The sequence below is a fragment of the Helicoverpa armigera genome, chromosome 17 (genome assembly GCF_030705265.1).
Source record: "Helicoverpa armigera isolate CAAS_96S chromosome 17, ASM3070526v1, whole genome shotgun sequence".
In the NCBI taxonomy this organism is placed as follows: domain Eukaryota; kingdom Metazoa; phylum Arthropoda; class Insecta; order Lepidoptera; family Noctuidae; genus Helicoverpa; species Helicoverpa armigera.
This window is the reverse complement of record NC_087136.1, coordinates 10,842,952-10,868,778: the sequence shown is the minus strand read 5'-3', so window position 1 is coordinate 10,868,778 and position 25,827 is coordinate 10,842,952. Positions and strand designations below refer to the sequence as shown.

Here is a 25,827-nt window from a genome sequence, read left to right as displayed (position 1 = left end):
TTAAAAATGTACAAGAGAAAAAGTTAATCATATGATAAATTATACATGTATAACTTAAAACATTAAAAAAAAACATGAATATGGTTAATGAACCTGTTTTTTCTAACACGTACAAAATCAAATGTGTTTGCGGTTGCTATAAAAACTTAATGAGACTGTTGCCTTTTCTTCTCGATACGAAACAAAAAACACACACTTGAAGTATTTGATAAAGATCTGAACAAGCAAATGATTTCATCCTGTCTCATAAATCAGCAAAGTATGTAGTATGTAGTCATTCCAGTTCATAATAATTTAACATGAGAACATTTTCTATTTCCAGATCCCTACTATGAATTAAAATAATGGAAAACAAAGACAAAGTTTCAAAAGACATAGAAAAAGGATTAAACTCTCCTGAATTGAAAAGAAACGAAGACATTCCATACGTAGATGATTTCATCGAACTGAATCTAGTCAAACCCGACGAACCAATACCTCCGAGACGCACAAAGAACGAAAAAGAAAATGGAGATGTACAAGTACCAGAAAAAGATAGAAAACTGCACGCCTCAGATTTGGGAGAAGTTCATTCTTCTCCAAATAATGATACGATAATAGTAAATACGCCAGAGGGGACTCTATACATTACTTTAGAGCCTGACTCTGCTAAATCTTCGAAGCCCACAAGTCCTACCACGGAGTCTACTGACTTGGACATTACTCCTAGTACTTCGAAGAGTTCAGGTGCTGCAGAATCTGAGGAACTGATAAGGAAGGAGAGAGAAGCTATGGAGCAGAGGAAAATGAGTTTGAGGAGAAACTCAATATCGATGCCGACGCTACAGAATTTGGAGTTGGAGGTTCTAAAGCAGCAGTATATCAATAACCCACAGGATGAGGTGAGTTTACATATTTAAAATAATATTAACATTTACATATACCTCTATTAACCATTTCAAAAAAAAAATTGAATCCTAAAAAAGTACTGTCCAAATGTGCATTTCATTGTAGTACGAGCGCCTACTTATTTATGACATTCAATACACGTAGCATCGTAAAAATCAAGCTGACCTGATAAATGATTGTCGATAGTGTTTTATTGGATCTCTTTGTAATTTTAATAGGTGTAAAAGCCAGATTGTTGGGTCCTCTTTTGTTTTGTCATTTTCTTTCTTTACTTTATGAACCATTGGTATGGTCTTGAACTTCTGGTCTACCTTCAACTCTCAAGTCTCGCAGTGTCCTTTAGTTCTTTAAAGCTCGACGCTATTAGATTCCCAAAGTTGCAAGCTTGGGCTAGATTTCTGCTCTTATTGTCATGATTAGCTATTTTACCTATAAAAATGTGCAATATTTTAACAAAACCAACCATATCTGCGGCATTTCAAAAGAAAGTCGTCATCAAATAACCTAGTTCGATTGTATTATCGGGACAAACAAAGGCTTATCTGCCACTTAATCCACACACGATGATCCAGATTGCTTGAGCATCACTAACCTTGCTCCGGTTAAAAACAGTCATATTTGTGTATCTTCTTTCGAGTCTATGGTGTTAGTCCACTTTACATGTAACCAAGACTACATTCTGTTTCTATAGCAATTAAAAGGGTAATTTTTGTATTTTTTAATGTGATATTATAACAATAAGATTTGGTAGTCTTAAATTAAAAAATAAAGAAATATACAAGGTACAAGGTGGTTAACATGGTCACATTATTGCTTAAATTGAGTATTGGAACACAAATTCAAAAAACATGCAATCTACCTTTGACCAATTCTAATATTGGGTTCAAATTAGATGTAAATTACTAAACCGTGGGCCAATAGTTGATGCACGGTCCGATGCCTGAAAATTCATTTTGACTGGCTGTTACCTAATCGTTGTTTACGCACTACCAATCGTTTCTATACCGATTTATGAGTGCGATTGAAATTTGTAAACTTTGTCTTACTAGATTCAACCCTAAGTAAAGATGGAAGCACTGTACATAAAACTAGAAATGAATGCTTTAAGATTATCTAGAAAATACATAATTGTGTCTCGATTGGTATTCATGACATAAGAATTACCGATACTGGTTTAGCATCAAATAATCATGATAGGCTTATCGTATCATCGCAAATCGAATAAACAGACAATACAACAAATATAGAAGAAACTTCATTAATATTCTACGAACAATATAATTATGACACTTTAAAGGGACAACCGATGCTAATGGTACCCGATTGCTATATTTTATGAATGAAGAATGAAATAAGTAAACTAGGAGTTTAACTGGCGGTACTCAGAATAGATCTTGGACCAATAACGTTGATAATTAACAAAAAAACCATTGGGGTTTTCAAGCTACATCTTATTGCATTTAAGGAAAAATCCAGGCTGTTGATGATAGTTAATATTACCAACCACATTCATAGCTTGTATTAAAACCACAATCTTATTTAGGTAAACCCCATTTTAAGGGAGGAATTAAGCACATCAAAACATCGATAAAGACTACTGATTACAAGATCATCTGATTTGGCTAACCCGGTAATGATAAGATTGAAAACACAACGATAACTAATCCGATCATATGACAATAAATAACAATTCATTACGTACTATTTATCTACACTGCTACCATTGGTGCGAATTTGATAAAACGAAGCAAAGAAAAATTCTTAGATAACATTTAGGCAACAGAAATTATCGACTGTTCCAGTACATAGTGAAAAAATATAATGTTATATGAGGTTACAACATATATTTATTAACGACGTTCTAAAAGTGATAAATTAAGTAATAGATGAGTGTCTAAAATTATCATGTGATAGTGTTAAAAATATATCGGAAAATTTTGTTGTCCTTCATTAAAGAATCTTATCAGTGAGTGAATAAAGTGACAAAATGAGAGTCCGGAAGAAGCCTGATCTTCGTCTTGACATACCTTCGTATCCTCATGACTATGTGGAAATGCCCCCTGAGACCAGACAGAAAATAGAAGAGGTTTTACGAAATAGTGTGAGCCCAAGCATTGATGTTAAAGTAGATACACCTTCAACTAGTAATATTAGTAGTCCTGATGATATAAGAGAAGGAACAAGGACCCCTGAAGTGAGGATTGTAGGTCCTGAAGATGTGAAGGTGGAAAATGAGAAAACACCACCAAAAGAAAAGTCTCCTGAAGCAGATAGTCCTATAGTTTACAGAAAACTTCAAAGAGTAGAAGATACAACTTCAAATGAGAACAATAGTGAAAAGCGAGATAAAAAGGATGTTCTAAATGTAAGTAGTATGGTTATAGACATCGTTTTCAAACTACACTAGGAAATCTGATCCTAGGCAGTTAAGGCGATAAATAATGAATTGAAAGGAACTCGGATCGTCATTTATTCATTTATCCAGACTACAAAATCACGGAAACGGGAATCGGTTTATTACAGTGGTTATTGTTTAAACTCGCAGCTATCTGATGTAGCAGTTTACTATAAATAATCCCAAACACGGCATTAGAATAACAAAAAAAACTTGTTTTACTTTTTAATCTTAATTATTATTGTTAATAACTCTCAGTGACCTAGGTCACGTTTCACCATTCCCACATTTCTTCTCACACCTTCCTCGAGACTAAATCCAGGTCTATTACCATCACTTGATACGGAGCAATCTGCCGCGTGACACTGAAAGCTAAGACCATCAGATAAACGGCGACATCCTGCAGGACGATCAATTTAGGACTGCCAGTCTTGGTATCAGTTTCATCTCGGATTTACTTGTTACATGGGATTTTGTTCGAGGTCTCTTAATTGGAGGTACTTTACTTGAATAGGAATTGAAGATTATAGGTATGTATGATATTTACCTGATCGGGTATATTCTTCAATTCGTGTGGCTGAGAGAATGTTCAAAATGAAAGTGTCTGATGAAGGTACAAACTGACATATAACATCCATATCTTTTTAGGATATATTCATCAGTTTTCAACTTTTCGGTTAGTGAAGAGAAAGGAAATAGGGCAAACTTATACCGACTGTAAACTAAAATTCTGACATCATTGTAGTTATTTGACAAATAGGTATGCACAAATTACTGTTATCTCAGATTAACGGCCTAACATAATTTACACGATTAACTTACGTAGATAATCTTCTGATAACGACTCATGGTATAATTTTAAAGTCATGGGAACTCTTGAAACACGTATATGAATTGTTTATGAAAGTAAATTTTGGTTATCATTTGCTCATATTTTTCTAGGCTAAATAGAGCTACTGCATCCGTAAATACCTGATTATGATAGAATGTTAGATAAGTTTTAATTTTGCCAAAATTCGTTTCAATCTCTTTGTAGTAACAAACTGACGGTTATGCTTTGTATAACATTCGTAAGGATAAAATATAGCAGTCTCGAATTGCACGTCCCTCGTCCTATTTGCCTACATTCAAATTGTTTGGATTTGTCCGTGATCTTAGAACCAGATTCGTCTCATACCCCCTCCTATACACATCATATTGCATCACAACTCCTGTTTTCTTCTGATTTTGTATTGTTGTTGTTTACTGTTACATCGTCAATATTTTCAATTGAATTTGTTGCATGTAACCGGTCCTAACGTTCTTCCATTCATAATCTTTGTTCAAATTCAAATCCTTTTTTTGTACTTCTATCAATCCCTACATTTATAAAGTCAATCTCAATGATTTGATCAGCTGCTTAAATCTTCTATATTCTCTCATTCATAATTCCCAAATCATGAACAACGAATCGAAATTCAGTGCTTTCGCCCAAACTTTCAAATATCGATCCCCTTTATGGATTGAATCGGACTCTGACGTGAGCAAATCCAGTGACTCTCGTGATCGTGGCAATGGAGGCTTGTGCAATAGTGATGATAGCATCGGCTGTCACAGCAGTGATAGTTCTGGGAGTATCAACAACTTTCTGGACTCTAAGGTTGGGATCTGTTCTTGTTTTGCTAGTATGATCTTTATTGGATTGGTTTAAAGTTCTATCTTGAGTGACGTGGTTTGAATGCACTGCAGGACAAGTTCTAGTTAGTATCTTCTTTCGCATTTTGAATGAAAGGGCCAAGTTACATTAGTTTATCCGCTGTCGTTATTTAAATTGCTACACCGTTGCTGCGTCGTTGTTATAATTCAATGCGCATAATATTTTCGTCAAAGTTAATTTTATATTCAATATATTGGAGTCCTAAAAAGAAAGCAACTAGGTACTTACTGTCAATACAGAAAATTGCTATAACAACATACAACACGGCAATAAAATTCTCATCACAATAATTGACCTCTTAAATCAGTAATCTCTTTCATCCGTTAACCGTCTTGTAGAGGGCTAATATTATCTTCGCCAGCCATTTCTATTTGAGGAAAATGCTAATTACTCATAAGCAATGCAAATGCACATCATAATTAGTTCCACACGCATTTTCTGCACGTCTCGTTAGTAAGCTAAATTAGTAATTATTTATAGTAAAAAAAAAAACCTTCATTGTAGGACTACACGTCAAACACTATTGATACCTATGCTATTTATACATATTGATAACTAAATGCAAAACATAAATTAGATATAAAATAAAAAAATAAATAAAATAAAATAAAATTGATGATATTACCTAAAATATGAAACAAAAATAACTAATAATATGAAACTAAAATATGAAACAAAAATTAGAATTATTAAATACACCACTACTAACTACCTACTAAATTAAATTTAGAAAAAATAAAAGTACTTTGTTAACTAAAAAACTTTCTAGGATTAATTCATCTGCCCTACCACAAATTTTATATCCTAAATAAATTATATTTTAAGTCTTGATTAGTAATTAAACTACATTTGATCTCAAAATGACTACACTTTTAAGTTACTATTAATTAGAAGTTCGCCATCGTATGTACTATGTGCATAATTGTGAATGTAATTGTACCTACCCACGGAAAAGTGGCTCTTAATATTAAGTTAATTTTGTGTTATTATTATTTATTATTGATAACGCGTATTCATAAGTGGAAAAAGCTATAATTATATGTTATGTGTTATATATTTAAATGTTTATTTGCAATAAATAAGTGCAGTGACTTATGTTTGTTAACGTATTCCTATTTTCTGTTATTTTAATTTATCTATGGTATAAGCATTACGATAATAAGCATAGATGTATTTTAGATTTCTCTTTGCCTCTCTCCTTACAAAATGTACTGTAGAAAATTCAATAGGATTAATGGTGATCTGTAACACAGGGGTAACCTTAAGCAGACACCATTCTCTTAGAAATGCAACTTGTATTGTAATGTACTTTTAACACTGTAATTGAAGAGAAAAATAAAGATTTTTTTATTTTTTTATTTTTTTTTATTATCTATTAAAACTTGCGTTGCAAAGTTATTAGTAGTTTCCTTCAAGAAACAATTTATTGTGAGAAGACCGGCAGAGATTTTTTATTTTATAAAAGATGTAATATTATAAGAAAAACATATTTTAGCAACGTGTTTGTTTTCCCTAGCTTTTCAGAAAAGTTGGTCTTTAGTTAACGTTGGTGAAAAAAGCGCTATCTAGCGGCGGCATTTGGCACTAACATGTAGTTCAGTTGTAGCTTTGGATGGCGCTTCGTTAAACAGACATAGTTCGTGTAATCATGGATAGATGTCGTTAACCGCATAAGTTTTTTTTTTATTTTGACACAAGTTTTACAGTTCTATAACATAGTAGATATGGGAAAAAAATCCATGAACATGAATTTAAATTAGTTTCACCTAGGTAAATTCATAATTTAAATTACGAATCGTTGATGTAGGGTTAGCAGAAACACTAGGTATAAAGAAACCCGTATTTATTATATATTTCCCTTGAATATCTTAGATAGGTTATATTTATGGAAGAATTAGACTACCACAATAAAAAAGCAGATAAAATCATTACCTACGAAAATCCCGATAACTTTATTCTTTTGAATCGAACCCATTGATCTACCAAGGGGACAACTAAACCGATTTGAAGGCTACTTTTTGCCTGTTGAGTAGGTCACAATTTCAACGTTGACAGAAAGGAATGCTTTTTAAATATCCTAGCTAGGAACTTAATTCAAAATGTCTTAAGGACAATGCTCATGAAGTATGAGAAAAAAACCCAGGCCCGGCGCAAAAGAAGTAGCATCCTTATACCAGACATCTGAGACACCTCGAGTGATTAATGCGAGTTAATTAATTATAATTGAGTTAAACTCACAACTAATGTGGTTGCATGTTGCACTTGCAACTGAAAGACAAAGTGAATATTAGAATAGAACCTAAAGTTAAAGTGGTTTCAAATAAGTCAATATGCGAGGGTCCTGGCGAAAGGATGAGTTTGAATCTATACCTCTTACTCAGGTAGGATGAAGTCACTGACTCTTAATTTAGGAAGGATTTGGTGCCTAGTAGAGGCAAGTTCGCACATCGTGCACTTGGTGGCAAAAGAAGTGGTCCATTTTCATTTTCATGTTTGCATTATTCTATGGCTGATGTCCATCCGTTTTTTAATTAGTTTGAGTGAATTAGAACAAGATCATGAGATATGCCTAACGCCGTGCCTCGTGTAAATTATCATACCGTTCATTAGAGTTTCTTTGCACAGCTAGTTTTTAAACGTAAGTTTCTTTGAGTCTTCGAAAATGACTCAGGCAAACAGAGAGACTGTAGTACTTATACATTTTGGTATATGAGTAACGGTGGCACATATTTGTCGGAGTGTGATAAGCGGAAACAAAGTGCAATTTTCATATTGGCAGCATCTGTTCTGATTAAAGCTAAGCGGCGAAGATTCACGATGAAAATAATTTGTGTTATTCAGCACTCAACATTACGTAGGTGAAGATAGGAATTTTATGACAAGTTGACCAAATCATGCTAAGAAAAAAACCACCCGGCGGCGATTAGGTACACCTGTGTCGCAGAGAAACTAGCCACTTCATTAGGATTAAAATAATGCTCATATATGTACCTATTCTCTAAGACACTATCCATCTCTGTGCTAATTTTACGATTAACGACTCTGTGCTAATTGCACGAAGTTACTTTGCCATTTTCAATTTTAGTTTTTTTTTTGGTGTTAATGATACCTCTTTGCTCAATCTTGTGCTGTCTACTTCCAGATACCGGAGCATCATCAGAGCACAGCGTCAGGGTTCAGTGATGGAGACAACACGGCTGATGATCACACTGAAGTGCTGTCTGATGATGAGAGGTCCAAGTAAGTAGTACAAGTTAGCAACGGTCTATATTTAGTGCTAGTGATGTTTCTGTGGTTAGATTTTTTTTTAATTACAAAATTTTCAGCGTAGGTACTATAGTTAAGTCATGGTAAACTTTTGTTTAGCAATAGTTGTTTACATAGTTGATGAGCAGCAAGAATCTCGCTAGCCACGAATAGTTTGCGTGACAACAATATGACACTCTGTTTGTAAACAAAATTTTATCATTAATTTGGAGAATATGGGCCTTTGAACGTAGGCATAGAAAAATATGCCATATCATATCTTATGGTAACAATTTTATTAACTTGCAATAGTTATAAAAACTTAACTAACTGTACTAGTAGTTAATAGGGCTCCATAAGGAAACCTATTAATTTAACAAAGTTACTTTCTAATAGTTGCCTATTACTTAAGGTACTTAACCTCACAAGTAGGGATTACTTACAAAACCTGCTTGAAGTTTCGCATTTTCCTTATAAGTAAGTTGGGTCGATTTTCCGCGTTGCTAACCGAAGTAGTAGTTGCTTTTGGTTTAGAATAACCCGTAATGTTATCTTTAGTTTATAATCTAGTTCTATGAAGTCTCCAAAACTCCAATGCAGTGGGAATCCCGCCATGAGAACTTCACAAGCCGAATCTAAACTATGTAAGAACCTGACCAGAGTCTATTTATCCTTAAGTATACATCACCAAGATATGCTATAACAGAAGTCCTTTTTTTCCTTTTTCAAATTCAACAAACTACATTTCTTGCTGCCGAAATGAGGAGAACTTTGACGCCTAACACCCAGCTACATGCTTCATATTCCTTTTATTTTAGTTTGTAGATCTTAGTACAAATGGTATTATTAAGTTTGTAAGTTTCTATTATTTAGTAGGAGCTACTATCTTCGTTAAAAGGCAATAATAAAACCTAATTCCTTATTCACATAACAACAATATTGGACCCAAGTAACTCCTTCAAGTACACGTCAGTTCCCTTGTCTCCGTTTCCTTCGAGTAATGATGCCACTTGAGAACTAGGACCCGAGGGTTGCAACACAGTTAATAAGGAAGCCCGGACAATGACCGATGCATTGCAAAACGTTGCAATCAGTTGTGAGGATAGATGGCGTGGGATGGTGCTTGGTTTTAGCTTGTTACTTTCCTTAATGGATGATCTACAAATCTATACTAATAAATAATAAAAAAATAAATCTATACTAATAAAGCTGAAGACATTTTCCTAGAATGATCTCCAGAGAGATCCCAGGAACGAATTATTTGTTATGAACGAATAACGTTTTGAAAAATTCTTTCAGAGAAAAATTCCATTAGACTTTAGAGATTCCATTAGACGTCTACTTTCGCGCAGGTAATTTTTGTGCATTTTTGGGCTCTCAGTGACATTTCATTTATCTAAATATATAAAACTCAAAGGTGACTGACTGACTGACTGACATAGTGATCTATCAACGCACAGCTGAAACCACTGGACGGATCGGGCTGAAATTTGGCATGCAGATAGATGTTATGACGTAGGCATCCGCTAAGAAAGGATTTTGATCAATTCTACCCCCAAGGGGATAAAATAGGGGATGAAAGTTTGTATGAAACTTTGTCAATTTTTAACCGATCGGACTGAGACTTTGCATGCATAAAGCTACTATGGCGTAGGCAACCCTTAAGAAAGGATTTTGATAAATTCCATCCCTAAGGGGATAAATAGGGGATGAAAGTTTGTATACATCTTCTTAGGTTTTATAAAGAAGCCCTGATGACGAATCAGAATTTTATGATGACGTTCGCTTAAATACGATTTTGATTAATTCAACCCCCATTCAACCCCCACGGGTGATAAAATAAGGGATGATGAAGGATGTAAAATGTATTAGTTTGAATCAGTACGTAATGGAACGAACAAAATAATGTTTAGTTCTAAATGTTGAGAAGTTCTGCCTACCGCTATTAGATGGCGCTGTGCATTTTCGTCTCATTTCTGAATCGCGGTGTTAAGATTCTCCGCCAGTTAATTACCTTCGAACTGAACTGTAGGTAATCTGTTTGTTTGGTTGCTGCGGATTGCCTTCCTCACTGACATCCCTGCTAATATTATAAATGCGAAAGTAACTCTGTCTGTCTGTCTTTCTGTCTGTCTGTCTGTCTTTTCTTCACGCCTGAACTACTGAACCGATTTGTGTGAAATTTGGTACAGACATAATTTGGAACTTGAGAAAGGACATAGGATAGTTTTTATTACAAAGAAATATATAAATAAAAAATAAAATTTATTCCGGACATATAGCGCCATCTATTGGTCTAACCAAAAATCTGCCGAAAGTCACCATTCCACGCGAACGAAGTCGCGGGCAAAAGCTAGTAGTGATATAATACTGGCAGCTTCTACATTTCGGTTATGAAGGATTTACAAAGATTAATTAAGAATTAAACTGCGGTTATAATGTGTAATTATTTAACTGCGATTTATTTGTGAAAACTAATACCTATTCCGTAATTCTATGTAACTAATATTTACTTGTACGATTGACTGATGACGGAATAATTAATTAATATAAAATCAATTAATGTCTGACCTCATGTTATCATGAAATACTTGACTCATGGGATACTATTAAAATCTATCTAGTTATCTTAGTCTAGATCAGTTTAGATCTAACTGTTCTTCTGTGAAGTACTAGAATTTTCGACTAAGTTAATTTATTTTTGTGTTTATATTCTGATTAGAGTTTAGTGAAAAATACAGTGTGATGACTTTGCTATTAATGTACGTATTTTGAAGTTTTTACGGATGTATTTTATTTGCGATGAGAGGTAAATAATTTTCTTCTGTTCTTGTGATAACATAAACTTTAGTTTCACCTTTTGTCCATACCACCAAGTAAGATATTGGTCAAACATATACATTTATAATTACTCTGTATTTATTTTTACAAAATCTGCCACAGTTGAGAACCAAAATGGAAGCTTCTAGAACGATCCAATTCACAAAAAAAATATATGCTTCTTATATCTTTTGTAAACTACTTTGTTATTGGTGAAAAGTTTAATAACATTGCATATTGTACTCGAATTGGAAATGACTCGATGTAATGAAGAAAGCCGATCTTCGTTTGTTTACACTCTTTGTGGGAACTTGCTACGGTTGTCATTTTGTCACTCACTGTGTTATGACATTTAATACGATATACTGGCTTCCGTCTGTGGTTTTGCCTGTGTCCCATGGGAACTACTTCGTGCACCTGGATTTAAAGTAGCAAAGTCCTCGCTAAATGAGCTATCCTGCAAAATAAACTATCTAGCAAATTAAACTCTTCGTAATATTGAGTGTTTTCATGAAATAAGTCTTGAATATGTTCTTAGGTGTTCAGAAAAAAACAATTTTCGGAATTATAGGTATTATTTAATACAGGCTGCTTGAATTAATTAAATAGAAAATAGCACTAAAAAATATAGGTGTACGAAGTATTTCATATATTATTTTATTGATATTTCAAATTATAGGTATACTCTTGACTTTCTCTTGTTTTTTTCCACCATAGAAAGAAGCTATAAAACTCTCTAGTCATAAAAATTAGTATTAGTCTGTTACTCCGGCGATATCAATAAAATAAACGAATACATAGATATTCTAATCACGATTTTTTTATATAGAAGATTCCAGAAATAAATAAAAAATATAAATTAAAAATTGCACAATAAAACTTCTGTGGTCTTACTACAAAAACGCAAACATGTATCAAACACTTGTCTAAAAAAAGTGTGGCTTCAAAATGAACCTTATTTCAACGTTATAATCTGATTTTTTTTAGTCAAGTGTTAAACTGACGTTTAAAAGTTTTTGTGGTACGACGGCTAATGTTTATTGTATGTGATTACTATTTTAAATACGTTTAATTGACATGCCGTTAATTAACATATCTAATTAAGTTAGTCGCCGTTTAGTTACGAGTAGCTGCAAGTTTGATTTATGAAAGAGTAAAACACACTCGTACAAAGAATGTGCAATTTTTGATTAACATACAAATAAGTAGTGGTTTAATTTTATAAGAGACAAAGAAAGAGATAGAGGCATAATGAAGGTTATTAACAAATCTAAAATGAGACTAAACTAAAATAAGGCAATTTAGTTTAAGTAGGTACTAATCGACTTTAAAAACAAGAGGTGGTGCACAATTTGTCGTAATTTTTTAATAATCTTTTTGGGCTTGTCTCCTCGTAAGGTTCTGTTATCAATTCTAACAATTTTTAATCAATACGGGTATCTGACAACCAGTCTTACCAACGGGTATCAGTAGACTCTATTACAGGATTATATACCTAAATGTCAGATCGAGGAGGAAAATTTTATAGGAGAGGGCAGTAATTCTAAGCTCAACAATAGTTTTGCACTCACTTAAAAGCTAAGCCCAAACAAAGTCGGAAAAAGTTACGCAGGTAATTTCCCATTTCCCATCGCAAACTTTCCCCGTACGAAAAAACTTGGATGCTAAAACCACGCACTGTAGTTTAGCGCATGCTTTCAACTCGTGCGCAGCGTCGTCGGCCGGTCAGTGTAACGCACGCTTCCGAGCGACTCCCGCGCAACTAACTATATGTAAAAGATTTATTATAGATCTTTAGTGATTTTAGAACTAACTGTATAGGTAGTGAAGTGTTGTGATTTTCGTAGTGTGTTTTTTTTTTTGAAAAAATTTTGGGACTGCTCGGTGAAGGTATTTTTTTAAAATTTATTTTTTTGGTGTTTAAAGAAAGTGCTTCGATCGTCTTCGGGAACTTTCTTTGTAGAGAAACGTTAAGGTTTGTTTTTAAATGTTAATATCGTGTTTATTTTTGGGCTTGATTTATCTGGTTATTCATATTATTTGAATGCACTTTTTTAGGTATTTATTGCGATGATATTAAGTAAAAACCTGATGTTTTTGGTTTTCATTAGATTACAATTAGTATGTTTGTGTCGGAAATTTTGATGTATCAGGATAATTTAATACAAAGTAATTGGATGCACATAATATCATGAGGTAAACAGACAGAAGAATACTACAATGGTTTCGCAAAACAAGGCTCTATTTCTTAACGTACGATCAATAATAATAGACAGAACATGATTTTTAATTAACTAACATATCAATCCAGTTTACAGTATGATTGTGCTTATAAAACAAAAAGGTATTATTACTTAGTCATAAACTAGTTTTAATTAAGTATTCATTAATGAACTAGTATAGTGGTCATTAATCTACATATTTAGTAGTCTACCTATAGGGTAGACTGGGTACAGTTGTGCCAATTTTCGTTTGATCACCAATAATTTTGATATTTGACTAATTAGCTCGCAGAAAAGGAACTTGTATCGCAATTTGTACATTTGTGTACGTAAAAACACTCATATATTGTTCCTTAATACAATGTATTACTCATAAGATCAATTTAAAAAAAAATGGGAAAGTGTCACAACCGGCCACATACCAAGGGCGGTTGTGACATGCATAAACATATATCAAAATGGTCTATAATATCTTTTATTGTAGAAATGTTTAACATAATAAGCTTACAAACATAGTTTTAACAATCAACAAAACAACATTTGCTCTGTTCAAACTTGTAGCTGTAGAAAGGCTTGTAGCTTGAGCTACACGTACGAAATCCCTTGTTTCACTTCTTCATCGGCATCTTTTTATTTTTTGATATCACACTGCGCTCTTTCGGTCTTCCGCAAACGTATCCTGGACATCTAAAAGCAAAAAACAATAATATGAAATTTATTATATGTAAAGATATTCGTCACAACCGTACCCAAAAAAATTGACACAACCGTACCCAACGCATCATTTTGAAAACAAAAAATCGCCATGATTTTGCCAAATACTTTACGTAAAAAGAAATCACTTGTAATTAAATATTAATATTCAACTTTTAAAGAAAAAAATAACAAGATAATCTATCTGTATAAAAATAACAGTAATTAGGAAACGAAATCGAACAAAAATACTTACTTTTGATTGTTGAAAAGCAATGTGGGCTCCTGCTTACGTCAACGTCGTGCGCCGGCTAACGCAATACTGGGGAACGTGTTTAGGCTTGTGAGCCACGTCTTTCTCCCTCACAACCTCCCCCGTTTTACGTATAGTTTCGTTACAACTGCGACTGTCACTACCGTACCCTGGCACAACCGTACCCAGTTTACCCTATATCCTGTATATCCATTCTTTTGTTTGTATCTTAAAGGCTTCAAAATTACTGACCCGATTTAGATCAATCTTTCTCTGTTGAAAAGTTACACTATTCCCGAGTAACATAGGCATATCCGGGCAGATTTTCTATAGGGCACAAATTACTAAATACTTAACTACCTCGGGACGCGGGTGAAACCGAGGAAAAACAGCTAGTGTTCAATAAATAACCAACAATGTACTTATACCTATTTTTATAAATCTTTGTTATTTTAGAACAAATTTTGGAAACTAGTTATCTGTGGCGTAGGACAGAGCCACAAATTATTTCATGGAACATAACCATAACAGTTTTCCTGTCGAAAACAGGTTTGGGCTTACCTGTGATTACTTAACTCAAAACTTTTGAGTAAAAGAGACATAATTCGGTACTTAATTAGTGTTGTTGAACCCAGTTTTTCCTGTTTTTGGTCCTTAAAAACTGACGTCATTAAGGCAAGATTCCACTTAAGCGAGGCCTTGTGACCTACAAAATGTACGCTAACAATTTTGGTGAACTCTCACCATACCTTAATGAACTTTTTTTAGGAAATCATCAAATGACCCCTCCCGCTGTGGATTAGCAGCGTGAGGGAGTGTCAGACTCTACTGTCTAAAACCCATCATGTTCCTTCTTAAGCCCTTTATGTACCAGGGCCGCGGTACCCCTTTCGTACAATCCCGTAGCCCCGGCAGGACCCTGTTTGTCTCTTGAAGTAATGACGATAATTATGAACTTCTTATTTATTAATAAGTAATCAATGACCCGGTGTTATCAGGTACTTACGTAGGTATATTGTAAGTAGACGTTACTTTGTTTTGACTGGCGCTATCGTACCAATTGTTTAGGGAAATACTGGTGATCTCAATAGTAATCGATAGCAATTAAAATTGTTCGTGTGTATTAATTGACTTCGGCCATACTTGGTTAAAAAACTAAACTAGGTAGATAGTTTTGCAAACGTTTTCTTCGGCGTGGGAACTGCATCCACATTAGGCAGGTATTATTATATTTAAACACAAACCTCTAAAATGTGTTTCCTAGGGACCTACTTCTATACCTGGATAAAGACCCTGTGTCTCCAAGAGTCGTCTATCTCTGTGTCAAACTTTATCACAAAAATTCAAGCATTCGAGCATTCTCAATTTCGCTATTTCTTATAGATAGTTTTAGCAAGAATTCTTTAGTAATTAAGATGCATCTTTACTAATTACAGAAAAGGTTACAATAAGCCACAAGTTACATACAATTCTGTCTGTTTGAGATTGTGAGCGATAGTCGCTTTAATTACTGTTTACATTAGAATAAGCGTTAATGTACGGATTATAATAATATGATGTTTATCTCTATGCTATTCATATCATTAATATGCTATTCTTTTTTGTTATGTATTTGTTTTCTGTGCTATTATATTTTTCCATCCGGTTCGTGATAATATAACCGTGTTCAGGTACCCTTTTATCACTATCGTTTCAACTACGGTTGTTACCTAAATAAATTCGGTCATAAAATTGCAGTGACATAAGAATTTATGTAGTAGCATAATCCGTCAAATGGATTGTTAATTTAAAAATTGCATGTGGTAGGTATTTACTAACAGAAATCGTACATTGCATGGCCCGTATCGTTTGCAAACAAAGTATTGAATAAAAAATTATTTAGGTGTTATCAGTAAAAGGTTTTTTGCTATTTCTCCACTAGAGTTAGAATAGGAAAAACGTTACCGCACATGGATAAATAATAATCAGCGCTTTAAATAAACACCTAAGTGTATTTCTTTGCCTATCTTCAAACTATTTATAAAATCAACAAATGGTTTAATTTGTACCAGAAAAAGATCAAACACCTCAGTATTTTGGCAGATCTTTTGTAACCCTGGCCTAGTTTAACTGTGAGTTTAGACGCTTCGTAAAAGTAAGATAAAAGTCTTTTGTTAATAGCAGAATTAACGACAATCATTAAGATACCTAGTTGGCCACTATTGACATGACAGTTTCTCACAATGTAAAGATGAGAACACAAGAAGATTAAAACAAAATGGTGAAGGGTGTATACTGAGGCATACCTACACCAGTGGCGCTTACTATTAGGCAGTCAGATATTGTAACTCCAAAACAGAGTTGAAAAGATCCTTTTTCTCGAAAATTCTTGATTGCATGTACTTCCAGGAAGCCCAAAATTGTTTGTTCCTAATGTTCTCACCTTGGGCATCAAGTCTACTTAAACCGATGAACATACCTCATCACGCAGCTCATTTGTAGACACTTTAGCACCGTCAAACAGATGAGTAGTTGAGTAGGTAGCTTTAACCGTTACAGTATGTGTAGGAATGCAATTCAGCAATTTAAGGGGATTTTTTTTATGAAAATTTCAATTCACTGATTATGTAGCTATTGTCGGCATATTAAGAAGACGCAGTGGTCTGGTGGTTAAAGCAACAGACCTTAAGGCCTCAAAAGTTAGTTGACAATTTGATTATAAATAATCTTCTTTATTGTGTATCAAAAGCAAAATATTCATAGCTATTAGCTCTATATTGCGGTTTCATCCATGATCTAGCTAGGAGGAATCTTTTGTCGTACTTGGAAAAATTATCCCCTGTGTCACCCGGGGTTAGTGTAGCTTCCAAAAAGTTATTCATTATAGGTTCATTAGTGTCGAAGTGTTTTGTATAATACTAGCTTAGTTTTATCATAACAGGACTACAACTTCATACCCTTCAGGTATTTCACAGTATTTGAGGTCTTCCAGCTCATTCCTGACCTCAAGCATATCTTAAAGAGCAATAATCTCAAATGTTACTTCTCGCCCGTGTCAGGCGAACGATATAGCTGCGTAAATGAGTTTCCTCATTACAAGGCGTCATGTCACCGCGGCCATCTTTGTTTGGTCTGCTGTTATCAGTTACGTCACGTTTAGGTATTTTGACGGTTTTATTTGTATTCAGATTTTTCGTGATGTGTGGGAAGGACACATTGTTTTGATATGATTTTCGTTTGTTGGAAAATGTTCTGTTCTGTGTTTTTTTGTGTCTTGAGTTGTAAATCAATTTTGTAGATGCTGTTTGTTTGTATGTCTCGTTATTAAAAACATGTTGTTATTTTTTATAGCTAATTATTTCTTTTTATCACTTTGAAGAATATTGCTGTTATGATTAATGGGCAATAATTTGACAGCATTCGTAACTGTTTTTGTTGAGCAATTCTGTTTTTGTAAGGTTTTATTTCTTTAGAATAACTATGGGCTCTGTTTTTTAATCCTGTTTTGTATGTCGATAAAAACTAGTAGGAAATTTTACTTGAAATGTACTTACACTGCTTAGAGATGACCAGCCCCGGATCTTCAATTTTTATTAGGCGGGGCAAAATCTGAAAAATGCCGCCCCGCCTACCTACTTATGTTTATTTTTACCTTTATCATCCAAATAATATTAGCTATGAATATGTAGGCAGGCAGGGCCGTCTCTATCTCATGTAGCGCCTGGGTGCAATCATCACCCAAGCGCCAACTAGGTATGTATTGAAGTACTTACAGTAGTTACAAGGAATATAAATAAGAACGTTCGAATGAAGTGCACTTTTTTGGTAGGTAAAAGGACTTTAAAAAATGTGTCCAATTCATTGTAGGCTCAAACTGTTGGCCAGGTTTAAGTAATGAAAAGTCGAGACAGACCAAGGCAATTGTAAAAAGTAGCGCGAGCGAAGCGAGCGCGCAAATTTTTCAATTTTGGGACACAAAAGTTAATATGTTATAAAAGGTAAGACAGCGTGGACTTATGAAGTTATTAAGGCAATGCATGTATAATATAAAGGTCGCCGGAAGACGCTGGATGCAGGTCAGATCTAAGGGGGAGGCTAATATTCAGCAGCAGTGATGCTGATGATGTATAATATTTCGCGAGCGAAGCGAGCGCGAAATTTTTTGAGCCTACGACACAAAATTATCTGATCAAGTACACTGTAAAGCGAACTTTTTTAAATTATTTGTATGAAGACTCACAAATTAAACTGGGAATTATGTACAAAAAACGTGATCCGTGACCGAATCAATGACCAACGACCGAGTCAATAAAAATAATAAACAATTAGAAAAACAGTACAAACATTGTCATTTAACCGCGAGCGTAGCGAGCGAGAATTTTTTCACTTCGTTGGAGGATGTAAAAAGTAAAAAATAATGAAAATGATCAATCAAACAAAGCGAAGGCGCATTTTTTAGGAACTTTGCTTGTCAGTATCGTGATACAAGGTATAATTTCATCGAAATTCGTGGTGGGGCGTCCCGCGGCGCTCCTGAGACCGAGGTTCCTGGTTATTCGCACACCTTGCACCATAGGTTATGATGGCGCTGTAGGTAACTATTACAGTAATCTGTAATTTAGGATTTAAAATTAAAATAAATATGCGATATTCCTGGCTCATAGATGATCGCAAATAATTTTTAATTAATTTTATTTTTCTAAAACTTCGCCTCGTGAATAATAAATGTTCGTCCAGTCATGCGCCTTTGGGTTACTCCGCGCTCAGGGTATCGGTCAAGTTGATTATGGCCACGAAATTGCTGTACTTGTGCTATTTTTATTTACGTATACCGTGGTCAAAATTGAATAAATGATGAGTTATCCATTGGTCTGTGAATTTGGCAGCCGCCTGATTTTGCCGCCCCCTGAATTTGCCGCCCGGGGCACAGGCCCCGGCTTGCCCCCCCCTAGATCCGGGGCTGGAGATGACCATCAGGGTTGTTTGAAATAGCCTACAATTTACATAGAAACAAAACCTCTATAACATTTATATTTAAATATGTACGTGTTGTACACTTGTTAATTACTTCATTAACATTCCGTAAATAAGTCTTATAGAATGTTACACCTTGCTTTTCCTATTTCTTAGCATCTTCTAAACTCGAACGTCTTTTGTTTCCAGGACACCCCTCCGCTCTCCTCGGCGCAAATCCACGGCTCCCCGAAGGTTCGGCCGGTCGGAGTTCAGCATGGACGATGAAGACTACTCGCCCAGCAACTCCGTCACGTCGGTCAATTCCCTCGCCAGTCTGCTTAGGGAGAAATTACAGGTAAAGCCAATAAAAACCTGAAGAGTCGACTTCTGCCTATAGATGCCTATTCTATTTAAGACTTGTCTACCTTTGCAAACAGGATTTCAAAATATCTAGCAAAAATAATCCTCAAACGTTCAATTCCTTTTTCTTTATTAAAAAAACATATAGCAAATAATATTTAAAACTTGCTTTGTGTTCTATATCTGTTTTATTTTGCTATTTCCAGAGTATCCCCCAAAAAATTCGCAAGAAGCCGACAGATTACAAGCTACGCGCCTTCGTGGGTCTCATGTTCCTCGCCATCGTGTTCTTTGTGGGTTTCGCCTATGTGCTGTACCATCAGCAAGCGTTGACCAAGGCTTACTTCGACAACGTGCAGTTCAACGAGCCTAAGAGACTGCTTAGGATATATAATAAGGATGATGTGGAAATTCTGAGGGCTAGTTTAGGTGAGGATCTTTTGGTTTTACTATACTTTATGATAATGATAAAACATTATGTGACGTGCTGCAGTTTTTTTTGAGTGTTTTTTGTTTGAGTGTTTTTTTTTAGGTCCAAAAATATTGGGAGTAAAGAAATGACCACTACCTTTGGGGTATCAAATGAATATGATAACCCGTTGAACAACACAACACACAAATTAAACACGATCTGAAATTATTTTTGTGCTTCAAGAAGGATAATTGCTTATTGGATTATCTTATTATTTCAGCTGTGAACATCCAGGGCAAAGTAAATGCGTATCCTTGCCTACCTGAAGACCGACATAAAGACGGCTCCGAATGTCTAGAGTGGCTACATACGCTGCGCTTCTACCTCAAGTCTCTCCCACACGACCCTGGCGTTGATAACACCACCTGTTATTCCGTCCACTGGAAGGCGTTAAGATCTGGTAAGTTATACACAGTTTTTTAACAAGTATTTTCTATGTTGATTGGGATTTTGCCAAATCCTTACGTCAACAGTGCGTCAACAACATCTCGTAGTGTAATTGTTTCATCTTATCTTTGGCAAAGGTGTTGTAAACATCCGAATACAGATTACAACTGTTCTATATTTAGTGACTCATTATCATATCTCTTTTCAGACGTCTATCCAAACGACTGTTTCGACTGGAGTGCTACGAAAGTGCATTGGTATGGAGGTGGGCAATCTTTGAACCTAACATGGCCGCTAGATAGGGGATCTCTGGATTACACTCCGTTCATCACCGGTGATATGCAGAAGTCTCAATGGGGCAACGTCCTCACGCGGTATTTCATCAACTCCAAAGGCGCTGCCATCATCATCGATGACGAAACTCCTCTCCACGTCTCAGTGAACAAAGGTGGCAAACAAATCTGCCTAAAATCAATGTTCCATGAATTTGCTTACCCTAACCGACTAACCGAATTCCCCGAAATGAAATACAATATCTGTACATCTGAAGATATGGCGTCATTGCACTCTTCGATTCACAGCCACCGCAGAGCACCTTTGTGGGATGGCTTGAAGCCTGCTGACATGCAAACTTTAGAGTCTCTAATATCAGAACCGGTATGGCAAATAGCTCCAAGATTCAAAGACGAGTTACAAGCAGAAACCATCTCCAAATACACGGAAGACGTTATTAATCTAGGATTCTTGAAACAAGGACATGTACTGATTAACGAGCACTGGCAGAACGAAATAGGTGATCTCTCTGTTGATAAAACCAGATTCGAAACTCTGAATACGACAGTCGATAAATTGCATAGACGAGGTTTCAAAGTAGCGTTTACTATCCAGCCGTTTATTAGTACTGAGAGCAAGAACTTTGCCGAATGCGTCCAGAAAAGATTACTTATTAGCGAGAGAAACAGTGACAGACGTATACCAGCCTTAACTCGTTTTAAATCATTAGCCAGTGCTGGAGTATTAGACATAACAAATAACAGGTCTGTACCTTGGTTCTTAGATAAACTGCAGGCAGTTATCGATGAGTACCACATCGACTCCTTCTTTTTGGACTTGGGGACAGCTTATGATATGCCCCATTATTTCCGCTGCGAACATCTTTTGACCAACCCTGATCAATACAAGAAGATCTTCACAAAGATTTTCGAGAAGTTGTTGAGTATTATCGGTGTGTCTTCAGCAGTGTCCTTACCTCGTCCACCTATTTTTGTATCTTTACCACCTTTTGAGTCGACATGGGAAGCTTTGAGGCTGGTCATACCAACAATGCTGACTTATGGAGTAAATGGCTTTCCGTTCATAATGCCGGGAGCAGTTGGAGGTGATATCTATTGGCCTGGAAGTGAGCAGTTCCTACCATCTTCTAAAGGATTAGTGGAGACAGTGAATGCTACGCAAGAGAATGGAATAGAGTTGCCAGAGAGGGAGTTGTACATGAGATGGCTGCAGATGGCGACGTTCTTGCCAGTGATGAAGTTCACCCACTTGCCGAGCAAGTATAATGATGAAAGAGTTTTGGAGATGGCCAAGAATTTGACGTCGTTGAGACAGAGAATGGTTAGTATCAAAACTTCTTAAACAAGGTTTAATATGTAAGCACTCGATTTGTAATCCACTTGAAAGAATCCCAAGTAGTCCTAAATATTTTTATCAATACTCTTAAATATTTTGTTACTGCATAAATCGACAGATTGAACAACATTTTGTACTAGTGTTTTCTTTTCTGTTTAAGCTGATTACGAACGTCTGATTTATGAACTTTGTTGGCTATATCAATAACTACCACCACTTACTCATCTCCTTACATACCAGGTAACCCCTCTCCTGCTTAAGTACAAACGCGAAGCTCTAGAAGAAGGTCTGCCCCTCATCCGTCCCCTGTGGCTGCTGAGCGGCAGCGACACAGCCCCCATGCCTGTTCCCGACGAGTTTGCTATCGGAGGGGAGATCGTCGTCGCACCCGTGTTGGAACGGGGACAGACGTCTAGAGATGGTATATGTTATATTATGTACTTACTCCACCTATTGTAGTACTCCTTTGTGAACTACCTTATATACTCCCTTGCGTACTGCCCTTATAGGCCCTCTTAAGGGATCTACACACCAAAGCCGCTGACCCGGCGGCACAGCCCGGCGGCACGACAGCCGCGGCATGTGGTGTTCTAGTAATTGTCAAATACTCTATGAAAGCCGGCGGCATGATTGTACAAAATACGGCCGGCGGGTTGGGCCGCCGGGCTGTGCCGCCGGCATCAGCGGCTTTGGTGTGTAGACACCTTTATGTACTATACTCTTATGTACTTATCTTATGTATGTGTATGTTATGTAAAGATGAGGGTTTATGTATTACCCTTATATACCCCTTATATACCCCCTTATGTACTGCCCTTATATGCCCCCTTATATACTACCCTTATGTACCCCCTTATGTACTACCCTTATATGCCCCCTTATGTACTACCCTTATATAAGTACCCCCTTATGTACTGCCCTTGTTCACTCCCTTATGTACTACCCCATATGTACTCCTTTATATACTCCCTTATGTAACTAATACCCCTATGTGCTCCCTTGTTATTGGCCCGAAAGGAAGATTCGATTGGCTGTGCCCACAACCTCTTTTTAGGGATCTATAACTTCGAAATTGTTCCTTCTACTGCTTTTTATAAATCTTCATTTTATTTTATTTCCAGTATACCTCCCAACGGGCTTATGGCAGGACGGTATCGACGGATCACTCCGCAAGGGTAACCGCTGGATGCACGAGTACAAAGTTCCTATCGACAAAGTCGCTTATTTCGTTCGGAAACCAGATGACATGAGATTCTAATAGTAGGTATTTGCTTGGATAAACAATTGACTGTGTAAACAGTGAATTTGGGAATAGAATTGGTAGCCCGGTGAGTTGGAAAATTCCGGAACAAAAATGTTCAGAGGAGGATTGTGTCAACATTTTTTATGAAGTAGATAACTAATTTAGTTTACCGGTAGTGCCTTTGTTAAGGTATTGACAGGCAATCTGATTGCAGTACCTACAGCGTTTCAAAAATTTCAAAACTATACGCTCCACAGTAGAGAGATATATTTGCCATTTTATTTTCGAAATGAAAATGGAAGTGAACGTTTGCCATAACCGTTCGTTCATTTAATTGGATTTTATTCATAGTATAGTCCCATAAAATGTTTTCTATGCTTGATTGGCTATAAAACCATTGCAGTAAACGTGAGTATTTTTCATCGTAAAGTCTCCAATTTTATCTACGTTTATAATTGAACATTCCGTTTATCGCTGTCAATCAATAATTTAAGTGTATTGTGATATTTCTTCTGTTATGTAAAAATCTACATTATTAATGTCTAGTCGTCACAAACAAAAATGCAATATTTTGAACTTTTAGACAGGTTTTCTGAACAACGATCTGATATCAAGAGTTTGAAAGTACAATTTGCCAAAAGAAGCTTATTTTTAATATTAAAATAATAAAATAAACCAGAATAAATGCATATCTAACAACATTCCTTGAGAATTAGTAACTATCTGTACAGTTATGCTTTTAAAGATTTTGAATGTATCTTTTGTTTAGACCATAGGGTAGCCTAGATGCCAGTTTGTAGTTTTTATTTTTACGATAGGTACATTTAAAATTAATCATGGCCAATATAGTTTATGAATACTGAAAAATAAACGTATAGTTTATTAATTTAATTTGTAGCTTGTTATATAGAGCGTGTTTTTTCAACACTGCCCCGAAAAAAACATTTAGGTCAAATAAGCCAAATAAATAATAAATAAATGGTAAGAGTAAATTATCTAATGATAAGTACCTTTACCATAGTTTAACGATAGTTTAACTAGGTAATATTTAATTTGGCCAGTGTAGATAGAGTTAATAGATTATTTTCTGCATGCCTTCCAAAGTCCATTTTTTGTTGAGACCTAAGTTAGCCGTAACTTGTTGGTGATGCAAAGATATGTGATGTTAACTTTCTCGATGCGTAAATTATCATACAACTTGATAATGAGGCGCTAATTTTAGAACTGTATATTTATTAAAGTCTGTCATCGGTATTTGGTCGTATTATAATCACGCTCACTCACGTAATAGTAAATGTTATCCGACAAAATGAATGAAGGTGTAATATCCAAATCATATAGTGTTAACATACGACTCTTCATTTGGGCCGAGTTATATTTACGTTTCGAGTAAGTTAACTTTCAAAACTTGGAATCAGGAGATCTCGGAAGTTAGGGCTTATGAACAAAGTTAATATACGTAATTAGGTACGTAAATTAATTTATACGATATTGTGATTACTATAACATTCCAAAGTTTAGTAGCTTTTTAATTTACCTTTGTAGCGGAATTTGAAGTAATTGTTATTGAAAGTAGAAAAATGCTATATATTTAACTGATCGTTTATTTTTTTAAATTGGAGAAATTCTTATACTTTCTTTTTTGTTTTACTTATAATATTAAATGAGTTTTTTCTACTTTCTCGAGCATTTTATTATCTTGGCTGTGCCGAGTTTATTGAGCATTCTTGTTTTAACATAGTTTTAAACAATTATTGTAGATAGTAAATAATCATGTTAGGCCCAAGTTCACCGACAAGAGAAACGTTTTAAGAAATGATCGTTTGTGTTGTTGCTGAAAATGGGTGTAAGAGTAAAAGCCATTCCATTAATTCTATAGGTTTAATAATAAGTACAGTTTTTAATAGTTTGTGCATATTGCCTTCAGAAAATCATGTAACTTTTAATCTAAATTATTTATTTAATAAATGAAATATTTATAAAATATATTTATTTATAAAAGATTGCTTTAATAATATTGTTTATTGTAAAAGCATTTCGATCATTATAAATTATAATTTTATTTTTAATTCTGTATATTTTGCTATAAACATTATATTTTTTAACTGTTGGTTGTAATGCTAACCTACTGGTAGGAATAGGTAGGAAACCAAAAAGTATTGTATACGACTGTTTATTTTATAATGCATTTAATAATTAAAATAATAATGTGCTGTTAATAAATGTTTAGAAAATTCTAGTTTGTTAGTTTTTATTTAAATGCAATACTATCCTTAGGTAGGTACTATTAAATAAATTAGTTTATTTTCTCTACACAGTTGGTGCCTTAAAAATACCTCAAATTAAATAATCTATGTCGTATCCTATATTCCACCTGTGTAGGAGACTGATATCAAAGAATTCAAAAGATTCAAAAAACATTTACACACATGGCAATTACATCGACATTTACGTAGGTATATCGGAATTGTTGAAAAATATGCAAACAAAACAAGACCCAATTTAGGTGCACCAATTAGAACACTAGGAACTCCAATCAAAATACTGTGCCAGTAAGTCTGACACCAGTCTAACCAAGGGGTATTAGG

At 35.0% G+C, this 25,827-nt stretch overlaps 1 protein-coding gene and 1 long non-coding RNA gene across 5 annotated transcripts in view; one reads left to right on the top strand and one right to left on the bottom strand.

Annotated features, from left to right (window-relative positions):
- The window catches only part of LOC110381040 (myogenesis-regulating glycosidase), a 38,756-nt gene extending 13,278 nt beyond the window's left edge, over positions 1-25,478 (top strand). For 2 of the 4 annotated variants that reach the window (XM_049846215.2, XM_064038744.1), the window contains exons 2-9: positions 323-881; positions 8,122-8,219; positions 19,356-19,503; positions 19,715-19,937; positions 20,201-20,380; positions 20,576-21,981; positions 22,237-22,417; positions 23,118-25,478. In XM_049846215.2, coding sequence (XP_049702172.2) covers positions 345-881; positions 8,122-8,219; positions 19,356-19,503; positions 19,715-19,937; positions 20,201-20,380; positions 20,576-21,981; positions 22,237-22,417; positions 23,118-23,254 — 2,910 coding nt within the window. In that variant the 5' untranslated portion in view covers positions 323-344 and the 3' untranslated portion in view covers positions 23,255-25,478. Of the gene's footprint in view, positions 1-322; positions 882-2,652; positions 3,254-4,681; positions 4,923-8,121; positions 8,220-19,355; positions 19,504-19,714; positions 19,938-20,200; positions 20,381-20,575; positions 21,982-22,236; positions 22,418-23,117 lie in introns of those variants that run through there. The other 2 variants (XM_049846216.2, XM_049846217.2) reach the window with 2 other exon arrangements.
- Positions 13,727-14,409, bottom strand: LOC135118021 (uncharacterized). The gene is made up of 2 exons (XR_010277314.1): positions 14,217-14,409; positions 13,727-13,954 (listed from the first exon to the last, which is right to left on the bottom strand). It is a non-coding gene; the product is annotated as an uncharacterized LOC135118021 (long non-coding RNA).
- Positions 25,479-25,827: the final 349 nt, after the last annotated feature.